The 18738-nt window shown below is 49.2% G+C and overlaps 1 protein-coding gene across 1 annotated transcript in view; it reads left to right on the top strand.

Annotated features, from left to right (window-relative positions):
- The window catches only part of LOC119963120 (solute carrier family 10 member 6-like), a 100194-nt gene that overhangs the window by 41911 nt on the left and 39545 nt on the right, over positions 1 to 18738 (top strand). The window contains exon 2 of the mRNA XM_038791737.1: positions 9296 to 9444. Coding sequence (XP_038647665.1) covers positions 9296 to 9444 — 149 coding nt within the window. The remainder of the gene's footprint in view (positions 1 to 9295; positions 9445 to 18738) is intronic.

An 18738-nucleotide genomic window follows, 5' to 3' on the forward strand; every position in this document is an offset into this window, starting at 1 on the left:
CTGGTCCTCTGCGACCACCTGAGGTACACAGTCTTCTAGCCTTTTGGCTAGGATTTTGGCCAGTATTGTGGCATCTGCGTTCAGTAGAGAGATGGGTCTGTATGACCGACATTCTGTTGGGTCTTTGTCTTTCTTAGGTATCAGCGAGAATGAGGCCTGTGCTAGCGTGGGTGGCAGTGTGCCCCTAGCTAGCGAGTCTGTCAACATCTCCCGCAGGTGCGGGGCCAGTGCTGTCACAAATTTTTTGTAAAAGTCCGCTGGAAACCTATCTAGTCCCGGCGCCTTCCCCGCCTGCATGGAGCTAATGCTGTCCATGATTTCTCCCAGTGCTAGTGGAGCTTCCAGTTCCCGTTTTCTGCCCTCTCCCACAATTGGTATGTCCAGTCCATCAAGGAACCGTTTCATCCCCGGACTCCCCCATTGGGAGCTCTGAGGTGTACAGCTCTTGGTAGAAAACCTTGAAGATTTTGTTGATCTTTTCTGGTTCTGTTTCTAATGTGCCTCTAGTATCCCTGATTTGTGCAATTTCTCTGGTGGCTGCCTGCTTTCTCAGCTGGTGTGCCAGCAGGCGGCTGGCTTTGTCTCCGTGTTCGTATAGGGTCCCATGTGCCTGGCGGAGTTGATGCACTGCTTTCCTGGTGGAGAGCAGATCAAAGTTCCTTTGTAGTTCTTTTCTCTCCGCCAGGAGCTCTGCGGTCAGGGCCTCGGAGTATTTACGGTCTACCTCCAGTATGGAGTCGACCAGCTTCTGCCTAGCCACCCTTTCCTCCCTATCTCTTCGCACTTTGAAAGCGATGATTTCCCCTCTTATTATGGCTTTTAGTGCTTCCGAGAACGTGGAGGGTGAGACCTCCCCGTTCTGGTTGTTCTCCGTGTACTCTGCTATGGCCCGCGATATCCTTTCGTTGAAGGCCTTGTCTGCTAGTAGGGCAACGTCCAACGTCCATGTGGGGCATTGGGCCCTGCCTGTCTCCAGCCTCACGTCCATGTAGTGCGGGGCGTGATCTGATATCACCATTGCAGAGTATCCCACTTTGTCTATCCCCGGATGCACTGTTTTCCCCACCAATAAGAAGTCAATTCTGGTGTATACGTTGTGTACTGGGGAGAAGAAGGAGAATTCCTTTTCCCCCGGGTGGGCGAATCTCCAGGGGTCCACTGCTCCCATCTGCTCCATAAAGTGACTGAGTTCCCTTGCCATGCTTGAGGTTTTCCCCGTTTTGGGGTTTGATCTGTCTGTCGTTGGATCCTGTACACAGTTGAAGTCCCCCCCCATGATTAGTCGATACGTCGCTATGTCCGGGATTTCCGCCATGGTCTTCTTGATGAGCGCGTACACGTTAACTAGTACTACCGGTGCCCCATCCAGGGCCCCGCTGACCATGACATACCGTCCTCCTGGGTCCGTAACCATCTTTGTCGCCTAAACATCGTCCTCTTGCCGATCAGTATCTCCACCCACCTGGCCCTAGTCCGATAGCAGGAATGGTAGGTCTGTCCCACCCAGCCCTTCTTACCCGCAGTCGGTCCTGCTCTCTCAGGTGTGTCTCTTGGAGAGGCAGCACGGTAGCATGGTGGTTAGCATAAATGCTTCACAGCTCCAGGGTCCCAGGTTCGATTCCCGGCTGAGTCACTGTCTGTGCGGAGTCTGCACGTCCTCCCCGTGTGTGCGTGGGTTTCCTCCGGGTGCTCCGGTTTCCTCCCACAGTCCAAAGATGTGCGGGTTAGGTGGATTGGCCATGCTAAATTGCCCGTAGTGTCCTAAAATGTAAGGTTAAGGGGGGGGTTGTTGGGTTACGGGTATAGGGTGGATACGTGGGTTTGAGTAGGGTGATCATTGCTCGGCACAACATCGAGGGCCGAAGGGCCTGTTCTGTGCTGTACTGTTCTGTTCTGTGAAGACTACGGCCTTCATATTTCTTAGGTGGGTGAGGACTCTGGATCTTTTCACTGGGCCGTTGAGTCCTCTTACGTTCCAGGTGACTATTCTGGTGGGGGGCTTCTGTCCCCTCACTCCTGTGGGATTAACCATACTTACCTGGTGGACGTGCCCCTGCCCTCCGGGGTTTCCCTTTGTTAGGGGGCCATCCAGGATGGCCGCTGTCACTGCTCTCTCCATGCGGTCGGGCCCCTGCGCTCCGGGGTTTCCCTTCGTCCAGGGCGCACCCGACATGGCCGCCCGCTGTGCGACTGCCACACGGGTAGTCCCCTGCACTCTGGGTCCTCCCTTCGTCCAGTGTTGCAATCCTGCCGTCCGTGTATAGTTCCCTGACTGTCAGTGTCCCTCCGTCCTGCCCCCACCTTTTGAAGGTGGCGTCTGTCAGTGCTGGTGTGAACCTATGGTTGTTGCAGAAGGGAGGTTTGTCCGACATTTTGGTCAGGCCAAATTGCTGCTGTTGTTGGTTCCAGGATTGGAGGGTGGCTATCACCACTGGGCTGCTGGAGTGTTTTTTGGGTGGGTCTGGGAGTGCTGCCGTGGCAAGGGCCCAGAGGGAGGTCCCCGTGAAGGAGGCCTCTTCCATGCACACCCACTCGGCTTCTGGCTCCTTGATCCATCCCCTTATTCGCTCGGCCATCGCCACCCAGTGATAGAATTGTAGGTCTGGGAGGGCTCCCCCCCCCCCCCCCCCCCCCCGCATTTTGATTTTTGTAGGACCTTCTTTGGGATCCTAGCATCCCCCCCCCCCCACCCCCCACCACCACCCCCCACCACCACCCCCCGACCCCCCCCCCCCCCCCCCCCCCCCCCCCACTCCGAATGCCATGATCAGTTTGTCCAGCGCTATGATAAAGGCCTTGGGGATGTAGATCGGAATGGATTTAAGTAGGAAGAGGTACCTGGGCAGTACGTTCATTTTGATCATCTGGACTCTCCCAGCGAGGGAGAGCGGGAGTGTGTTCCATCTTTGCAGGTCCTTTTTAACTTCCTCCGTCAGGCTGGTGAGGTTCCATTTGTGGATCTCTTTCCAGTCATGGGCTGTTTGGATCCCCAGGTAGCAGAACTTGTGTCGGGCTTGTTTAAACGGCAGTCCCGTTAATGCTCCCCCCCCTACTTGTGGATACTGGGAAGATCTCGCTTTTGCTCATGTTGAGTTTGTAGCCCGAGAAGGCACCAAACTCTTTCAGGAGCGTGATTATTCCGTCCATGCTGCTTTGTGGGTCCGAAATGTAGAGGAGCAGGTCATCTGCATAGAGTGAGACTCTGTGCTCTCTGCCTCCCCTTCAGATCCCCCTCCAGCTTTTTGCTGCTCTGAGCGCGATTGCTAGTGGTTCGATCGCTAGAGCGAACAGCAGCGGGGACAGTGGGCATCCTTGTCTGGTGCCCCTGTACAGCTGGAAGTATCGGAAGTTGGTATTGTTGGTCCGTACACTCGCCATGGGAGCGTTGTATAGGAGCTTTACCCAGGAGATGAACCCTGTTCCAAGCCCGAACTGCTTCAGTACCTCTATGAGGTCCATTCGACTCTGTCGAAGGCCTTTTCTGCGTCTAGGGAGACGATCACCTCTGGTGTTCTCTCCCCAGAGGGGGTCATTATCACGTTCAGCAGATGCCTGATGTTCAAGGTAAGCTGCCTACCTTTGACAAAGCCCGTCTGATCCTCTGCGACCACCTCAGATAGTCGAAAGTAATTATTAGCACCTGAGGGTTTATTTCTGTTCCTTCCCTTTCTCAACCTGATAACTTCCAAACCCATAACCGTCCTTCATGATGAGATTATTCATGGAGAACCTCCCTCTAGTACAAGCTAGGTGAATCTTCCAGCCTCTTTTTAACACCTCACAAATTTAGTCTTTTCAATCCGAGTGCAGTCTTCCACCCACGTTCTGGTGCAGTGAACTATAGGGACTTCTGGCCTCTAGCCTCTGCCTCTCTTTCCAGGACCCGAGCAGACTAACTGTGTCTGTGAGTTTCCAGGAGCATTCTTGAAACACTTCCACTCTCGTGGCTCATTTCCATGACAACATAAACCATTTGAATCTTGTGTCCAGGTAGAAATATTCCAAATCAGACTGCATTATCATTCAAAGAGATGTTCAGAGACACAGGAACTATTTGACAGTATTTCCTGATAATTTCCATGTCTACGAAACAATGGTTGAAATTCCATGGCCCTGTCAGCATTTTGGACTGTTATCGGGACATATGAAAGGAGGGGCAACATAAATCATTTATAAAAATACCGGGGGCCAATTTAGTTCAGTTGGCTAGTCAGCTGGTTTTGTGATGCAGAACGAGGCCAGCAGCGTGGGTTCGATTCCCGTACCGGCTGAGGTTATTCATGAAGGCCCTGCCTTCTCACCCTTTCCCCTTGCCTGAGGTGTGGCGACCCTCAGGTTAAGTCACCACCAGTCAGCTCTTCCCCTCAAAGGAGAGAGTAGCCTATGGTCATCTGGAACTATGGTGACTTTTTAAAAAGAAGTTTTGAGTACCCAATTTCCCCCCCCCCCCCCCCCCCCCAAGTAAATTTAGCGTGGCCAATCCACCTACCCTGCATATCTTTGGGTTGTGGGGGTGAGACCCACACAGACACGGGGAACTATGGTGACTTTACCTTTACTGATTAGCTATGCTTGAGAGTCATAGTCTCTTTCATTTTTGCAATAAGTGTGCAGTTTAAAGCAACATTCTCAACACTGTTCTCGGACTTTGGAGACTCCAATATTAGCACATTGGGTGTCACCATTGAGTAGAATGCAGCTTAGAATCATAGAATCCCTACAGAGCAGAAGGAGGCCTTTCGGTCCATCGAGTCTGCACTGACTGTCTGAAAGAGCACCCTACCTAGGCCCACGCCCCCACCCTATCCTGGTAACCCCACCTAACCCTCTGGACGCTAAGGGGCAATTTAGCACAAACTTTGGACTGTGGGAGGAAACCGGAACATCCGGAAGAAACCCACCTTCTTCCCAGTAAAACCATCTTTTTTTCAAAAAAATATTTTTATTCTCCTCCTTTTTCACATTTTCTCCCAAATTTACTTCCACCAATAATAACCAATAAGCAGTAACGAATATAATGTCAATCCCCACATCAACAACACAATCCCATCTTCCCACCAACCCGCAAAACAACTGCCCGCATGTTGACATAAACAAATAACAAAAAGGAATCAGGAATCACCCATAGTCACCATTAACGCACACAGTCCCCAACCCTCCCGACGCCCCCCCCCACCAATGTTCGATGTTATCCAATTCTTGAAAGTGCATAATGAATAACGCCCATAAATTGTCGAACCCCTCCATCCTTCCCCTTAGTTCAAACTTAACCTTCTCAAGAGTCAAGAATTCCAGCAGGTCACCCCGCCACGCCAGGGCACAGGGTGGAGAGGTTGCTCTCCGTCCCAACAGGTTCCGGCTTCGGGTGAACAACGAGGCGAAAGCTACAATATCTGCCTCCGCACCTGTTTCCAACCCCAGCTGGTCCGACATGCCAAATATGGCCTCCCGAGGGCCCGGGTCCAGTTTTACGTACGCTACTTTAGAGATTACCCTAAAAACCCCCTTCCAGTAATCCTTCAACATTTGACAGGACCAAAACATCATATGAACGTGATTTGTGCCCCCCCCCCCCCCCCCCGCAACGTTAACACACATCTTCTACCCCCTCAAAGAGCTGGCTCATCCTCGCCCTTGTGACGTATGCTCTAGATACCACCTTAAGACCATAAGACATAGGAGCGGAAGTAAGGCCATTCGGCCCATCGAGTCCACTCCACCATTCAATCATGGTTGATTTCAACTCCATTTACCCGCTCTCTCCCCATAGCCCTTAATTCCTCGAGAAATCAAGAATTTATCAATTTCTGTCTTAAAGACACTCAACGTCCCGGCCTCCACCGCCCTCTGTGGCAATGAATTCCACAGACCTACCACTCTCGGGCTGAAGAAATTTCTCCTCATCTCTGTTCTAAAGTGACTCCCTTTTATTCTAAGGCTGTGCCCCCGTGTCCTAGTCTCCCCTGCTAATGGAAACAACTTCCCTACGTCCATCCTATCCAAGCCATTCATTATCTTGTAAGTTTCTATTAGATCTCCCCTTCAGCTGTATCAGCCCCAAACTCGCGCACAATGTGGAGGCATTCACTCTCCGGAGCACCTCACACCAGAACCCCTCCTCCATACCCTCTCCCAGCTCTTCCTCCCATTTTGCCTTGATCCCTTCCAGTGGTGCCTTCTCCTCTTCCAAAATAGCCCTGCAGACTGCCGCCACTACCCCCTTCTCCAGTCCCCCTGTCGTCAGCACCTCCTCCAGCAATGTGGAGGCCGACTCCAACAGGAAGCTCCGTATCTCCTTCCTGGCAAAATCCCGAATCTGCATGTATCTAAACATCTCCCCCTACTCCAGCCCATTCTTCGCACCCAGCTCCTTCAATCCTGCAAACTGACCCCCAAGAAACAAATCTTTTAGTGTCTTAATCCCAACTCCTCCCATTTCCGAAAATCCCCGTCCCACTTCCCTGGCTCAAATCTGTGGTTCCCCCGAATCGGTGTTTCCCTTGACCCTGCCCCCAACCCAAAGTGTTGGCGAAACTGCCTCCAAATTAGTAAAACCATCTTCGCCCCCTTTAATCTCTAACAATCAAACCACCCAGGCTTGGTGTCAGGTAGACCGCAGAACAGGGTGCATGGCCTCCTTTATTTTACTTTAAGGACATAGTTCCAAAACATAACAACCATATAAACCTCATAATTGTAACAGAATGGATGCTTCAGGAAAGGCCCATGAAAAAATTGACAGCTTTTGCTCCCTCCTGGAGGTCCATCTATGAACATCGGAACATTAGGATCAGGCACAGTAGGCCATTCAGCCTCTCAATCCTGCTCCAACATTCAATTAGATCATGGCTAATCTCCGCCTCAACTGCACTTACCTGCCTATGGTTCATATCTCTTGATGCCTTTACCTCAATAAAATCTATCTTGCTATGCTTGAGCAGGTTAGATGGCAAAATGCCCCATCTTTGTTTTGAATTTTGTAGGGGCGGCACGTGTCACAGTGGTTAGTACTGAGACTACGGCGCTGAGGACCCGGGTTTGAATCCCGGCCCTGGGTTACTGTCCGTGTGGAGTTTGCACATTCTCCCCGTGTCTGCGTGGGTTTAAATTGCCCCTTAATTCGAAAAGAAAAATAATTGGGTATTCTAAATTTATTTTAAAAAATCTTCGTTTTGAAATTTTGATTAGAATTTAAAATGTTTGGAATTATCCATTAGGAAATGTAGATGGATGTGAGAGATGCTGCAAGAAACTAATTTAAGAGTAACTGCGGATGCCGTTCACTTGCCTCTGACTGTAAAATTCAGTGTGATGAATATAAGAAATTGTCATATTGTACCTGTGCTGTATTGTTCTTTGTTCTTTATAATGTTATTAATAGATTAAAATGCACACAGAATATATGACTGTTAGTGCAGAGACTAAAAGTGAAGTATTAGCATTCATTCAGCCATCTCGTCATGCCCGACTTTGTTTTGGGACGAATCTTGTGAGATTTGCGATGCTCAAAACATCTCACAAGATTCAACAAATCTCATGCGACATCGTGATTTAGATCTCACCCTCACTGGGGTTGACCCAGATCAGCATTTTTAAATGAGCCGTATTGGTCATTTAAATATGCGTTCACTGGATTCATCTGGCACTCTCTCAACAGCTATGCCTGAGACCTCGCCAGGGCGCCGTTTAGTATTGGTCCACACAAATGTGGACCAGTTACAACGGCACCTGGGGAGTCTCCCAGGCCACTGTAGAACGCTCGGTGGTCGGGGACAGGGCACGGTGGCAGCTTGGCTCTCCCGCAAGCACTTGGGCACCATACTGGCACTACCAGGGTGTCTGGATGGCATTGCCAGACTGGCAGGTGCACTGACAGGGTGCCAGGCTGGCAGTGCCAGGATTCCCACATGCCAGGGTGGCACTGTCAAGAATTGGGCCTGGGGGGGGGGGCCTACTGGGTAGAGGGGGAGTGAGCACAGATTCCCGGGGACCTTCGCGAGGTTGGCGGGGAAGGGGGCATCACAAATAAGGGGGGGGGGGAGGTTAAAAGGTGGGGTGGAAAAACGGTGCAGCCTTCCAAAATGAAAATGAATGAATGAAAATCGCTTATTGGCACGAGTAGGCTTCAATGAAGTTACTGTGAAAAGCCCCTAGTCGCCACATTCCGGCGCCTGTCCGGGGAGGCTGGTACGGGAATTGAACCGTGCTGCTGGCCTGTCTTGGTCTGCTTGAAAAGCCAGCAATTTAGCCCAGTGTGCTAAACCAGCCCCTGGTGCCCCATTCCATGAGGAGCATTTCCTTCTGGAGAACTTCAGCTGAGCTCGCCACCAGGAAATTCCTGTAAGTGTGGCCTTGGCAGAGAGAATCTCCCTGAGGCCAAACAATCATCACCGTGCCATTGAATTTCAGCGGGTTGGTTCTCAGCCCTGCAGGCGCCAAGAAACACCCTGCTAAACGTGCCATTCAGCGGACTTTAACTCATGTCTGCTGAATCGCACACCTTATGTTTGGCCCTGGCTAAACAAGTCAGGACACATCCTGTAGCAAAAGAATGCTGTGTGCTTTGAATGTAATAAAATAGCTAATGGGAGGGGCCAGATCTGTCTGAAAAGGCAGCTTGCAACAGGATTCGAAACTGAGCAGAATTCTTTTTAGTTCCGTTCTGAAAGCTTTCTCTCTCCAAGGACTCTGCACCAAGATAAGCAAGTAAAACCTGGTTGTTCACTGTACACATAAGTAGTACTTGAGATATAAGGAATTGCTTAATTGGAATGTAGAAGTAGTCTTCAGGAAGCAGTTAAGGTGTTGTAACTGTCAACTATAAAGCTATTTCTTTGTTGCTAATACGTCTCATTTTGTTTTCAAATTAAAGTTTGTTTTAAAATACAAGCTGTCTACTGGTTGGTGCTATTACTTCTGTGGTGCAGTAATATTCCCTCTCAGTTTTACCAAAAGCAAATAGTTGGGTTCTAGTCCGGGATTTTAACGAAAATTCGGGTTCTGGTCCAGACCCATAACAGCAGCCTAATATTTTTTAACCCAACTTGGTTACATGACACAGGTTTGTTTACTCATTCGCTTAATGGTTATTTTGATGGTCACTTGTGTGTCAAGCTATCTGTTTAAATGGGTAATATCTCAAGGTCAATTCTCTGCCTGTTGGGCATCATCACTTTGTTTGTTAGTTACTCACTGCAAAATCCAGCCTTATAGTCTTTAAATCAACATTCTTAAACAGGGATTGATCATCAGTATTTTCCTATTTAAAAAATAATAATCACTTTATTCTTTTCAGTATCTCCATGACTGTCTGCTCCACCATCCTGGCCATTGGTTTCATGCCATTGTGTCTTTACATTTACTCAAGGACCTGGACACAAGGATCGAACAATTCCAGCATTGCAGCACACGCAAACAACATCACAGTGCCTTATAAAGAGATAGGTGATCAAAAATATTTATTCATTCTTCCTCATCAAATGTTATGGGACGTGGAATCATGTTGCTCTAATTTATTTATTGCACAACAGCACAATTTATTGTTAACAGCAAGGGGCAAGGAGCTGGGGACAGGCAACTTGCAAAGTGGCCTCGATGGTTGCTGGGGCATTTTGAGACTCCACGCTTCAGTTGGCTTTGTAAACATCTGAGCCATGTGTTGCTCTGTGCTGGGGAAAGTTAACCATCAAAGGGGAGAGGGTGGGGATGAAACAGCATTAGATTTGCCCATATTTTTATTTTGTTTTTGATTCTAAAATAAATGTAATTAGTTTTGATGTAGTTATTAATTAGTTCCATTGGATTCAGACAGGATGTAAACAGAATTGTTTGAAAATGATTCACTGTAAGTCGGCATATATCATTTAATGTTGTATCAACTCAATGTCATTTTCTCTGTTTCTTTGGCTGGTTTGGAGCTACGTTTGGCACCAAATGGTGTTGGCTAAATGCCCGGGTCTGTGTTGGAAACCAGCAATTTCACATTCCTTAAGGTCTTTATAGTGTGACGGGAAATCTAATACTCTTTACTTCTAAAGAGCAGGCAGAATCCTTAATGTTTTTGAGAAATTAAACAAGCTTCAAAGAATAGTGTGAGGTTTCTCCTCTTTAGCCATTACTCTCACTGTCCTGTGACATGCATTTGGTAGACCTTCAACCCGATTGGTTTCAGCTTAACTTATTGGAAGGGCCTAACTTATTCATTCAGCAGTATAAATGGGAAGGAGCTGGGGAGGGACGTACACTATGCAATAAAATATAAATGGGAAGCGACTGGAGAGGGAGGTACACTATGGATGCGATTCTCTGGGAATCCTATTCTACAGGGTGGATAGCAACAAGCTTTTCCCAAGAGTGGGGGTGTCAGTTACAAGGGGTCACGATTTCAAAGTGAGAGGGGGAAAGTTTAAGGGAGATGTGCGTGGAAAGTTTTTTACGCAGAGGGTGGTGGGTGCCTGGAACGCTTTACCAGCGGAGGTGGTAGAGGCGGGCACGATAGCATCATTTAAGAAGCATCTAGACAGGTATAGGAATGGGCGGGAACAGAGGGAAGTAGACCTTGGAAAATAGGAGACAGGTTTAGATAAAGGATCTGGATTGGTGCAGGCTGGGAGGGCCGAAGGGCCTGTTCCTGTGCTGTAATTTTCTTTGTTCTTTGATTTCTAAGCATGATAGTGAGTGGAAACTGCCGTGAGGTTCCCGGCGTTTGGGCCAGCAAGGCCGGCCTGACAGATACCAAGGCTCGGTTGGCCATTTACACTGCTGAGCCATTGAAGATTTCACGTATCACCATGACTCTGGTGGTTTATGCACACCAAATGGTGTGCCTCCCACTTAGTGTGGTCAGGGGCAGGGCTCCAGCTTGTTGGGCCATGATTGGTTGAGCTTTATACAGCTAAATTGCCAATGCAACTTCCAGATGGGATCCGGGGCCAAAGCGCTATGCTGGGCAAGAACCCTAAAGTATTTAAACCTGGAATGGGAAAGATAAAAGGACCATAGCTCACATTCATTTGAACTTGAGAAGCCAATCTTGGTATCTCAAGGCATGCCCAGTCCCCTGTGCATTGTTGGAAAAAGTGGAAACTTAACTTAGTTTTGGTTAGATGTGTATCATCAGGCCTGTGCTTTCTCAGATTGGGCAGCGCCCGTGGTGCCGGTGTTAAAATCAGACAAAGCAGTCTGGTTATGTTAGGAATATAAGCTGAGAGTGAATATGGCATCAAGGTTGGATCACTATCCCATGAAGATTGAAGCATTGAACATCTTTACGCGAAGTTGGTGGTTAGACGCTCGCTCACGAAACTCGATATGAGCCACGCATATTCACAACTCTAGTTTGATGTAGCCTCCCGGGAGTTGAGGAAAAACATTTTTACCCAGAGACTGCCCATGGGGTAGCACGGTAGCACAAGTGGATAGCACTGTGGCTTCACAGTGCCAGGGTCCCAGGTTTGATTTCCTGCTGGATCACTGTCTGTGCGCAGTCTGCACATTCTCCCCGTGTCTGCGTGGGTTTCCTCCGGATGCTCCGGTTTCCTCCCACAGTCCAAAGACATGCAGGTTAGGTGGATTGGCCATGATAAATTGTCCTTAGTGACCAAGAAAAAGGTTGAGAGGGGTTATTGGGTTACAGGGTTAGGGTGGAAGTGAGGGCTTAAGTGGGTCAGTGCAGACTTGATGGGCCGAAAGGCCTCCTTCTGCACTGTATGTTCTATGATGATCTGGAATGCACTGCCTGGGGGGGTGGTAGAGGCATGTTGCCTCACACCCTTTAAAACGTATCTAGATGAGCACTTGTCACGTCTTAGTTTTCGAGGCTATGGGCCAAGTGCTGGCAAATAGGATTAGGATTGCCAGATGAAATGAAATAAAATGAAAATCGCTTATTGTCACAAGTAGGCTTCAAATGAAGTTACTGTGAAAAGCCCCTAGTCGCCACATTCCGGCGCCTGTTCAGAGAGGCTGATACGGGAATTGAACCCACGTTGCTGGCCTGCCTTGGTCTGCTTTAAAAGCCAGCTATTTAACCCTCTGCTAAACCAGCCCCATTGCACTAAACCAGCCCCATAGATCAGGTGCCGTTCATGGCGGTCCAGACTCGATGGGCCGAAGGGCCTTTTCTGCACTGTATTTTTCTGTGAATCTGTGAAATATTTTGTAATCAATACACACAGAGGCCTTTACGAATACACCCGGCTGCCTTTTGGTGTGTCCTCTGCATGTGCTTTATTTCCACCGGCAATGGAGAATATGGAATGGTTAGCACTGCTGCCTCACAGCACCAAGGACCTAGGTTCAATTCCAGCCTTGGGTGTCTATCTACGTGGATTTCCTCTGTGTGGCTAGCGGATGAATCCACAAACTAGGAGTGGGTGGAGAAGGAGGGAGTTGTTGGAGCAGGAGAGTGCGCCACAGGTTAAGATGGTGGAGGGCAAAGGGCCTGTTCTCCCCACCCAATGGTCAACGGAGCATCTGGGGGACTTTTTAAATGATAAGTTTAGCCAGCAGAGAAGGGAAGCCCTGGAGGACCTGGCCAAAGGGGTGGAGTCGCTCAAAGCAGAGATTCTGAGAGTGGAGCAGAGGTTGGAGTCCCAGGGCCGGGTGATCCAGAAAGTGGAGGAGGCCGTGAGGAGAGCATGAGGAGCAGCTCGCCTCATTGGTGGTCGAAGTGAGGATGATGCGGGAAACCCAAAAGAGGCTGAAGGAGAAGGTGGAGGACCTGGCGATGGTGGTGCAGTTACACTGCTTCTTCGACAAGAGAAAATTCTTCGGTGGGCGTGGCAGACGAGGAGATGCACCTGGGAGGGGAACGTGGTGCGAAGGTACCAGGACCTCGGTGCAGAACTGGCGAAGAGGAGGGCCGGGTGTGACCGGGTCAAGGCCGACCTCTTCAATAAGAGGGTGAGGTTTGGAGTGCTGTACCCGGCCCGCCTCTGGGTGACTTTCCAGAACAGAGAATATTATTTTGATACGCCGGAGGAGGCGTTGGAATTTTTGAGGGACAATGGACTGGCAGGAGAAAGATGACATTGAACCTTTGAGGCAGTGAGACATTGAACCTGTGAGGTGTTTTCTTTTTGTTGTTCTTGGAGAACATTTCCAAGATCCCCAAAATGCCCCCAAAACCCCCCAATGGGCCCGAAATATATAACAACAGGTCGTCTGCGTACAGCAAAAACTTTGCTCGACACCCCCTCCCCCCCACACAATCCCTCTCCAATCCCTCATTGCTCTAACCGCAGATAGAACATAGAACATTACAGCACAGAACAGGCCCATTCGGCCCTCGATGTTGTGCCGAGCAATGATCACCCGACTCAAGCCAACGTATCCACCCTATACCAGTAACCCAACAACCCCCCCCTTAACCTTACTTTTTTTTAGGACACTACAGGCAATTTAGCATGGCCAATCCACCTAACCCGCACAGCTTTGGACTGTGGGAGGAAACCGGAGCACCCGGAGGAAACCCACGCACACAGGGGGAGGACGTGCAGACTCCACACAGACAGTGACCCAGCCGGGAATCGAACCTGGGACCCTGGAGCTGTGAAGCATTTATGCTAACCACCATGCTACCGTGCTGCCCAATATGTTCATCTTCACCACCTGCACCCTTCCCGTCAATGTCAGGTGCAGCGTATCCTACCTTTTAAGGTTTCCCATAATCTCCTCCACCAACCCCGCCAACTTCCACCAATGCATCGTGGCCCACTCATGTGTTACCTGAATCCCCAGGTGCAAGAATTGCTCCCTTGCCACCTTAAATGGCAATGCACTCAGGTGTCTGTCCGTCCGTCCGTCCCACCAGCCCCCTCCCCACGTGCCCGCTGCATTCACCGGGAGCACCTCGCTTTTTACCACATTCTATTTATAGCCCGAAAATGCCCCAAACCTCTCCAGTAAGCCCATAATTCTGCCCATGCTTTCTAATGGGTCCGTCCGAAACAGCAACAGGTCTTCCGCATACAATTACCCCCGGTGCTCCCCGCCCTCCTCACAATCCCCAGACACTCAACCAAAGCCCAAGGTGTCACCAATGTGAACAATAGCACAACTCCCCCCCCCCACCCTCGCCCACCCTGATGGAGTCATAATTATATTCAACAACTGCTAATATTACTGGAGAGCTGCCTGTCCTTCACAAACTCGGTTTGATTCTCTGAGACCTCCGGCACACGCGCCTGCAACCTTCTCGCCAATACTTTTGCCAGGACTTTCACATCCGTATTCAGCAGTGAGATGGGCCTTTAGGATCTGCTCTCCAATAGATCCTTCCCATTTATCGGGATCAGCAAAATCGACGCCTGTGCCAACATAGCCGGCATCTCCCCCTTTTCCCCACTTCACTAAACATGCCCAAAAGGTGGGAGGCCAATCACATCAGGAACTGCTTATCGGCTCCAGTGCCTCACCAAACTGCATCATGCCAATGCACCACCCACCCCCTGAACATCTCATTTATCTTCTCCAGATCTGACACCATATCCCCCCTCCGTCCACCTTCACCTGAACAATTTCCCTCACCGTTGCTTGTTGTTGTACATGGTGGGCCAGCATGTGACATCTTCTTCATAACCATACTGCACAGCCCCACCCCCACCCCCGCAAACCCTCCGCAACTGACCCACTTCCCCATACCATTGAAATTGAAAAAATTGAAAATCGCTTATTGTCACGAGTAGGCTTCAATGAAGTTACTGTGAAAAGCCCCTAGTCGCCACATTCCGGCGCCTGTCCGGGAAGGCTGGTACGGGAATCGAACCGTGCTGCTGGCCTGCTTGGTCTGCTTTAAAAGCCAGCGATTTAGCTCAGTGAGCTAAACCAGCCCCCATCATCAATCTTGAACAAAATTATCCCCCCCCCCCCCCCCAGACTATCGCCTTCAGGTCCTCCCAAAACATGGCTGCTGATACCTCCCCATTCTGATTAAGCCCTACATAATTCTTAATCGCCACTGCCACCTTCCCACAGAACTCCTTGTCGGCCAAAAGCCCCAAATCCAACCTCCACCCCGGCCTTTGTGCCTGACCCGAATGAGTGCTCACATCTAGATAGTGCAGAGCAGTGTCCAAAATCACAATTCTGTACCCCCCATGCCCCCGTTTTCTTGTTCAACAGTATGGCGACTCCCTCGACTTGGAGTCAAACCCCAACTGGAACACTTGCCCACCCACCCCTTCCTAAACCTCACCTGAGTTTTCACACGGAGGTGCGTCGAGTTTGATAACCTGCAGGCATGCCCATCCAGGGGAGAACTAATACCCCCTCCACTGTCCGCACAACTTTTCCGCCGAAGTTTCCCAAAGTTCCCATAAAAGGGGCCAGAACGAACGCCTTCAAGCAGGAGCCACCCTGAGTCCACTCACTTCACGGCCATCATTGTTAGTCCCGGGAACAGCTTTTTTGTTGTCCATCTTATCTGTACTTGTCATAATCTTGCACACCTCTATAAAATCTCCCCATAACATCGTCTGGTCCAAGAACAACCGCAGCTCCTCCAACCTAACCTTGCCCTTAAAATCCCTCATCCCAGGTGTCAACCTGCTAAATCTCTTCCCAACAACACTCACATTCTTCTTGAATTCTAATGACCGGAGCTGCCACAGTTGTGGCCGAACCAGGGTTTTATAAAAGTTCAACATAACCTTTCTGTTTTGTACTCAATACCCCTATTTCAGAAGCCCAAGGTCCCAAATACTTTGCCAACTATTCTCAAATGTCCTACCACCTTCAAAGATCAATGCAATGAACTCCAGGTCTGTCTTTCTCGACCCTCTCTTTCGAACTGTGCCAGTAAATCAATGTTGTTTCTCCCTATCCCTTTTGCCAAAATGCATTATCTAACGCTTCTCTGCATTAAATTTAATCTGTCTGTTATCTGCCCATACTGCTAGCCTTTCCTTGTCCTGTTGCATCCAATTGGTATCATTGGTTTTCAAATCTTACTCTGTATTCCAGTAACTAAATCATATATGTATAAAAGCAATGTTCTGAGCATTGAACCACGGGGATTAACATTTCTACCATCCTCCAATCTGAAAAACAACCATTTATCATGACTGGCTTTTTCTGTAATTGAGCCAGGTTTTCAAAATCCATGCGGACACTGACCCTCCTATTCCTTTTTATGTGGTACTTTGTCAAATGCTTTCTGTAAACCTCGATATAATAATAATCTTTATTGTCACAAGTAGGCTTACATTAACACTGCAATGAAGTTACTGTGAAAAGCCCCTAGTCGCCACACTCCGGCATCTGTTCGGGTACACTGAGGGAGAATTCAGAATGTCCAATTCACTTAACAAGCAGTACAATTCACTTTAGGGCAGCACAGTAGCTGGGCAGCACGGTAGCATGGTGGTTAGCATAAATGCTTCACAGCTCCAGGGTCCCAGGTTCGATTCCCGGCTGGGTCACTGTCTGTGCGGAGTCTGCACGTCCTCCCCGTGTGTGCGTGGGTTTCCTCCGGGTGCTCCGGTTTCCTCCCACAGTCCAAAGATGTGCGGGTTAGGTGGATTGACCATGCCAAATTGTCCCTTTGCGTCCAAAGGTTAACTGGGTTGCAGGATTATGGGGATAGGGCGAGGGATTGGGCCTAGGTCTGGGACACTTTTGGAGGGTCGGTGCAGATTCGATGGTAAAATGGTCTCCTTCTGCACTCTCGGTATGCTATGATTCTGCGACATGCTCCAACAACATCTCTCTTTTCTCAGCAATATTTGCCACTGAAGCACTGCCTCAAAGCAATTCTCATGGAGAAATGAATGTCACTTCCACCAATGTATTTCTGCTGAAGGTGTGAGGTGCACTGGCTGACAGACAATGACACCTATCAGATTGGTTCAGGGACCAAGGAAGAGGACTCACTGATTTGTAGAGGCAGCATGGGAGGTTCCAGGGCCTAAATCATTGGGTCAGCCTCAGCTGGAGTATTGTCTACTTTTTGACAGCATGCTTTAGGAAGGATGTTAAGACCTTGGAGAGAGTGTACAGAATATTTACTGAGATACTGAGGAAGGTGGAGTTCTTCGTATACAAAAGGTTACAGGGAAATTTAATAGAGATTTTCAAAATTATGAAATGTTATGACAGAATAAATGAAGAGAAATGATGAGAGGATGGTTGGCTTGGTAACCAATGGATACATATGGAAGGCCATTCACACCAGAGGGAAGATAATAATTTTTTTCATGTAGTGAGTGGCTTATGATCAGGTGGAATCACCTGAAAAAGAGTGGTGGAATCAGATCCATTCGTAATTTTCAATGGGGCTTGAATTTATACTTGAAAAGCAAAAAAAAATGGAGGGATTTGGGGAAAGGGGGGATTGCTTTTTTACAGAGCCGACACTGATGTGATGGACTGAATGGCCTCTTTCTGAGTTGTAAGATTTCATGACCTGGATGTTCTGGCCCCATCGATGAGGGGCAGGACAGGGAAATGTGGAGAGCGGTCCATCCCGCCCATAAAGGTTCAGCCTCTGGCAGCACTGGAAAATTCCACCCCCCCTGTTGCAATATTTATCTGGTTATAAATACCATCAGAGTTGCCAGTAAATGTTGCGATATTTATCTGGTTATAAATACAGCGGTCAATATGGTCGCCTTCCTTGATCCTGATTATGTTTGCTCTGGAGTCGCCAGGTATCTTTCGATACCGCCACAAGGTTCAAACTCGAATACTGATCAAAGAACCAATGCACCAGTTAGTTAGTTCAAAGTCAATACAGTAGTCCCCCTTTATAATGCGGGTGTTGGGGTCCAAGACAGCCACCCGCGTTGCATCCGAGCCGCGGATATCCACGATGGGGGTTTTAAATTTATTTTAAAATCTATGCATGCGCTTCCCATTGTGAGTCTACGGGGGGCGGGGGGAGAGGTCAGACCCCCGTAGACTCACAATGGGAAGCGCATGCATAGATTTTTAAATAAATTTAAAACCCCCATCGTGGATCTAATTAAAACAACCCACAGAAACTTACCAGGAACTTACAAGGTCTTGCTGTCTGCACCCCATCTGCCACACGCGCTTGCACCCTGCGCTGCATGTCAGTTTCAAAGGCAAGGCTGGGATTCAGTTTTAGGTGTCAGGGCTGTCAACTTGGTGGTTTGGGAACAAGTGGCAGGGGGGTGTCGCATCTCTCCTCGGTCCCAAACCCCTGCAGTTCAGGCCTTTCTCCACACCGCCACCCCCACCTCCTCCCCCCCACCCCCACCCTACCTCAACCGCTATGGAGGTACCAGCTGTAGCTCTGCACTACCTGTATCCACTTCCGGACGCTGTGTGAGCTGCTCCTCTCTCACTGAATCTCCCTCCAATCAGCCGGCAGTGTCAATTTCAGCGGCCGGCTCACTTTGATCCGGAGAGGGAAGCTGACAGTTGGGGTCCATAAGCCCCCCCGCCGTATATCGCGAACCGCGGTATTGCGGAGCGCGGTATAACGGGGGACTACTGTACTATTTATTTACACACATAGTAATATCTAGTCATGCACAAAATACCACAAACTAAATGATCTCTAACGCCTATACTTAACTTTGGGTGCCCACTCAGTCAGAGGAACAATGGCCGTTGTTCGGATCTGAGGCTGTTGGGTGCGAAGGTGTCACAGGAGAACAGCTAAGGTCGTCTATCTGATGGCGAGCGTTGACCTTGGACTTACTTGCTTCTGGTGCAGCTGGTGGACGGGTCTCTCTGCTTCGAGAGCCAAGTCCAAGAGAGCGATTCTCTCTC

The sequence above is a fragment of the Scyliorhinus canicula genome, chromosome 3, assembly GCF_902713615.1.
Source record: "Scyliorhinus canicula chromosome 3, sScyCan1.1, whole genome shotgun sequence".
In the NCBI taxonomy this organism is placed as follows: domain Eukaryota; kingdom Metazoa; phylum Chordata; class Chondrichthyes; order Carcharhiniformes; family Scyliorhinidae; genus Scyliorhinus; species Scyliorhinus canicula.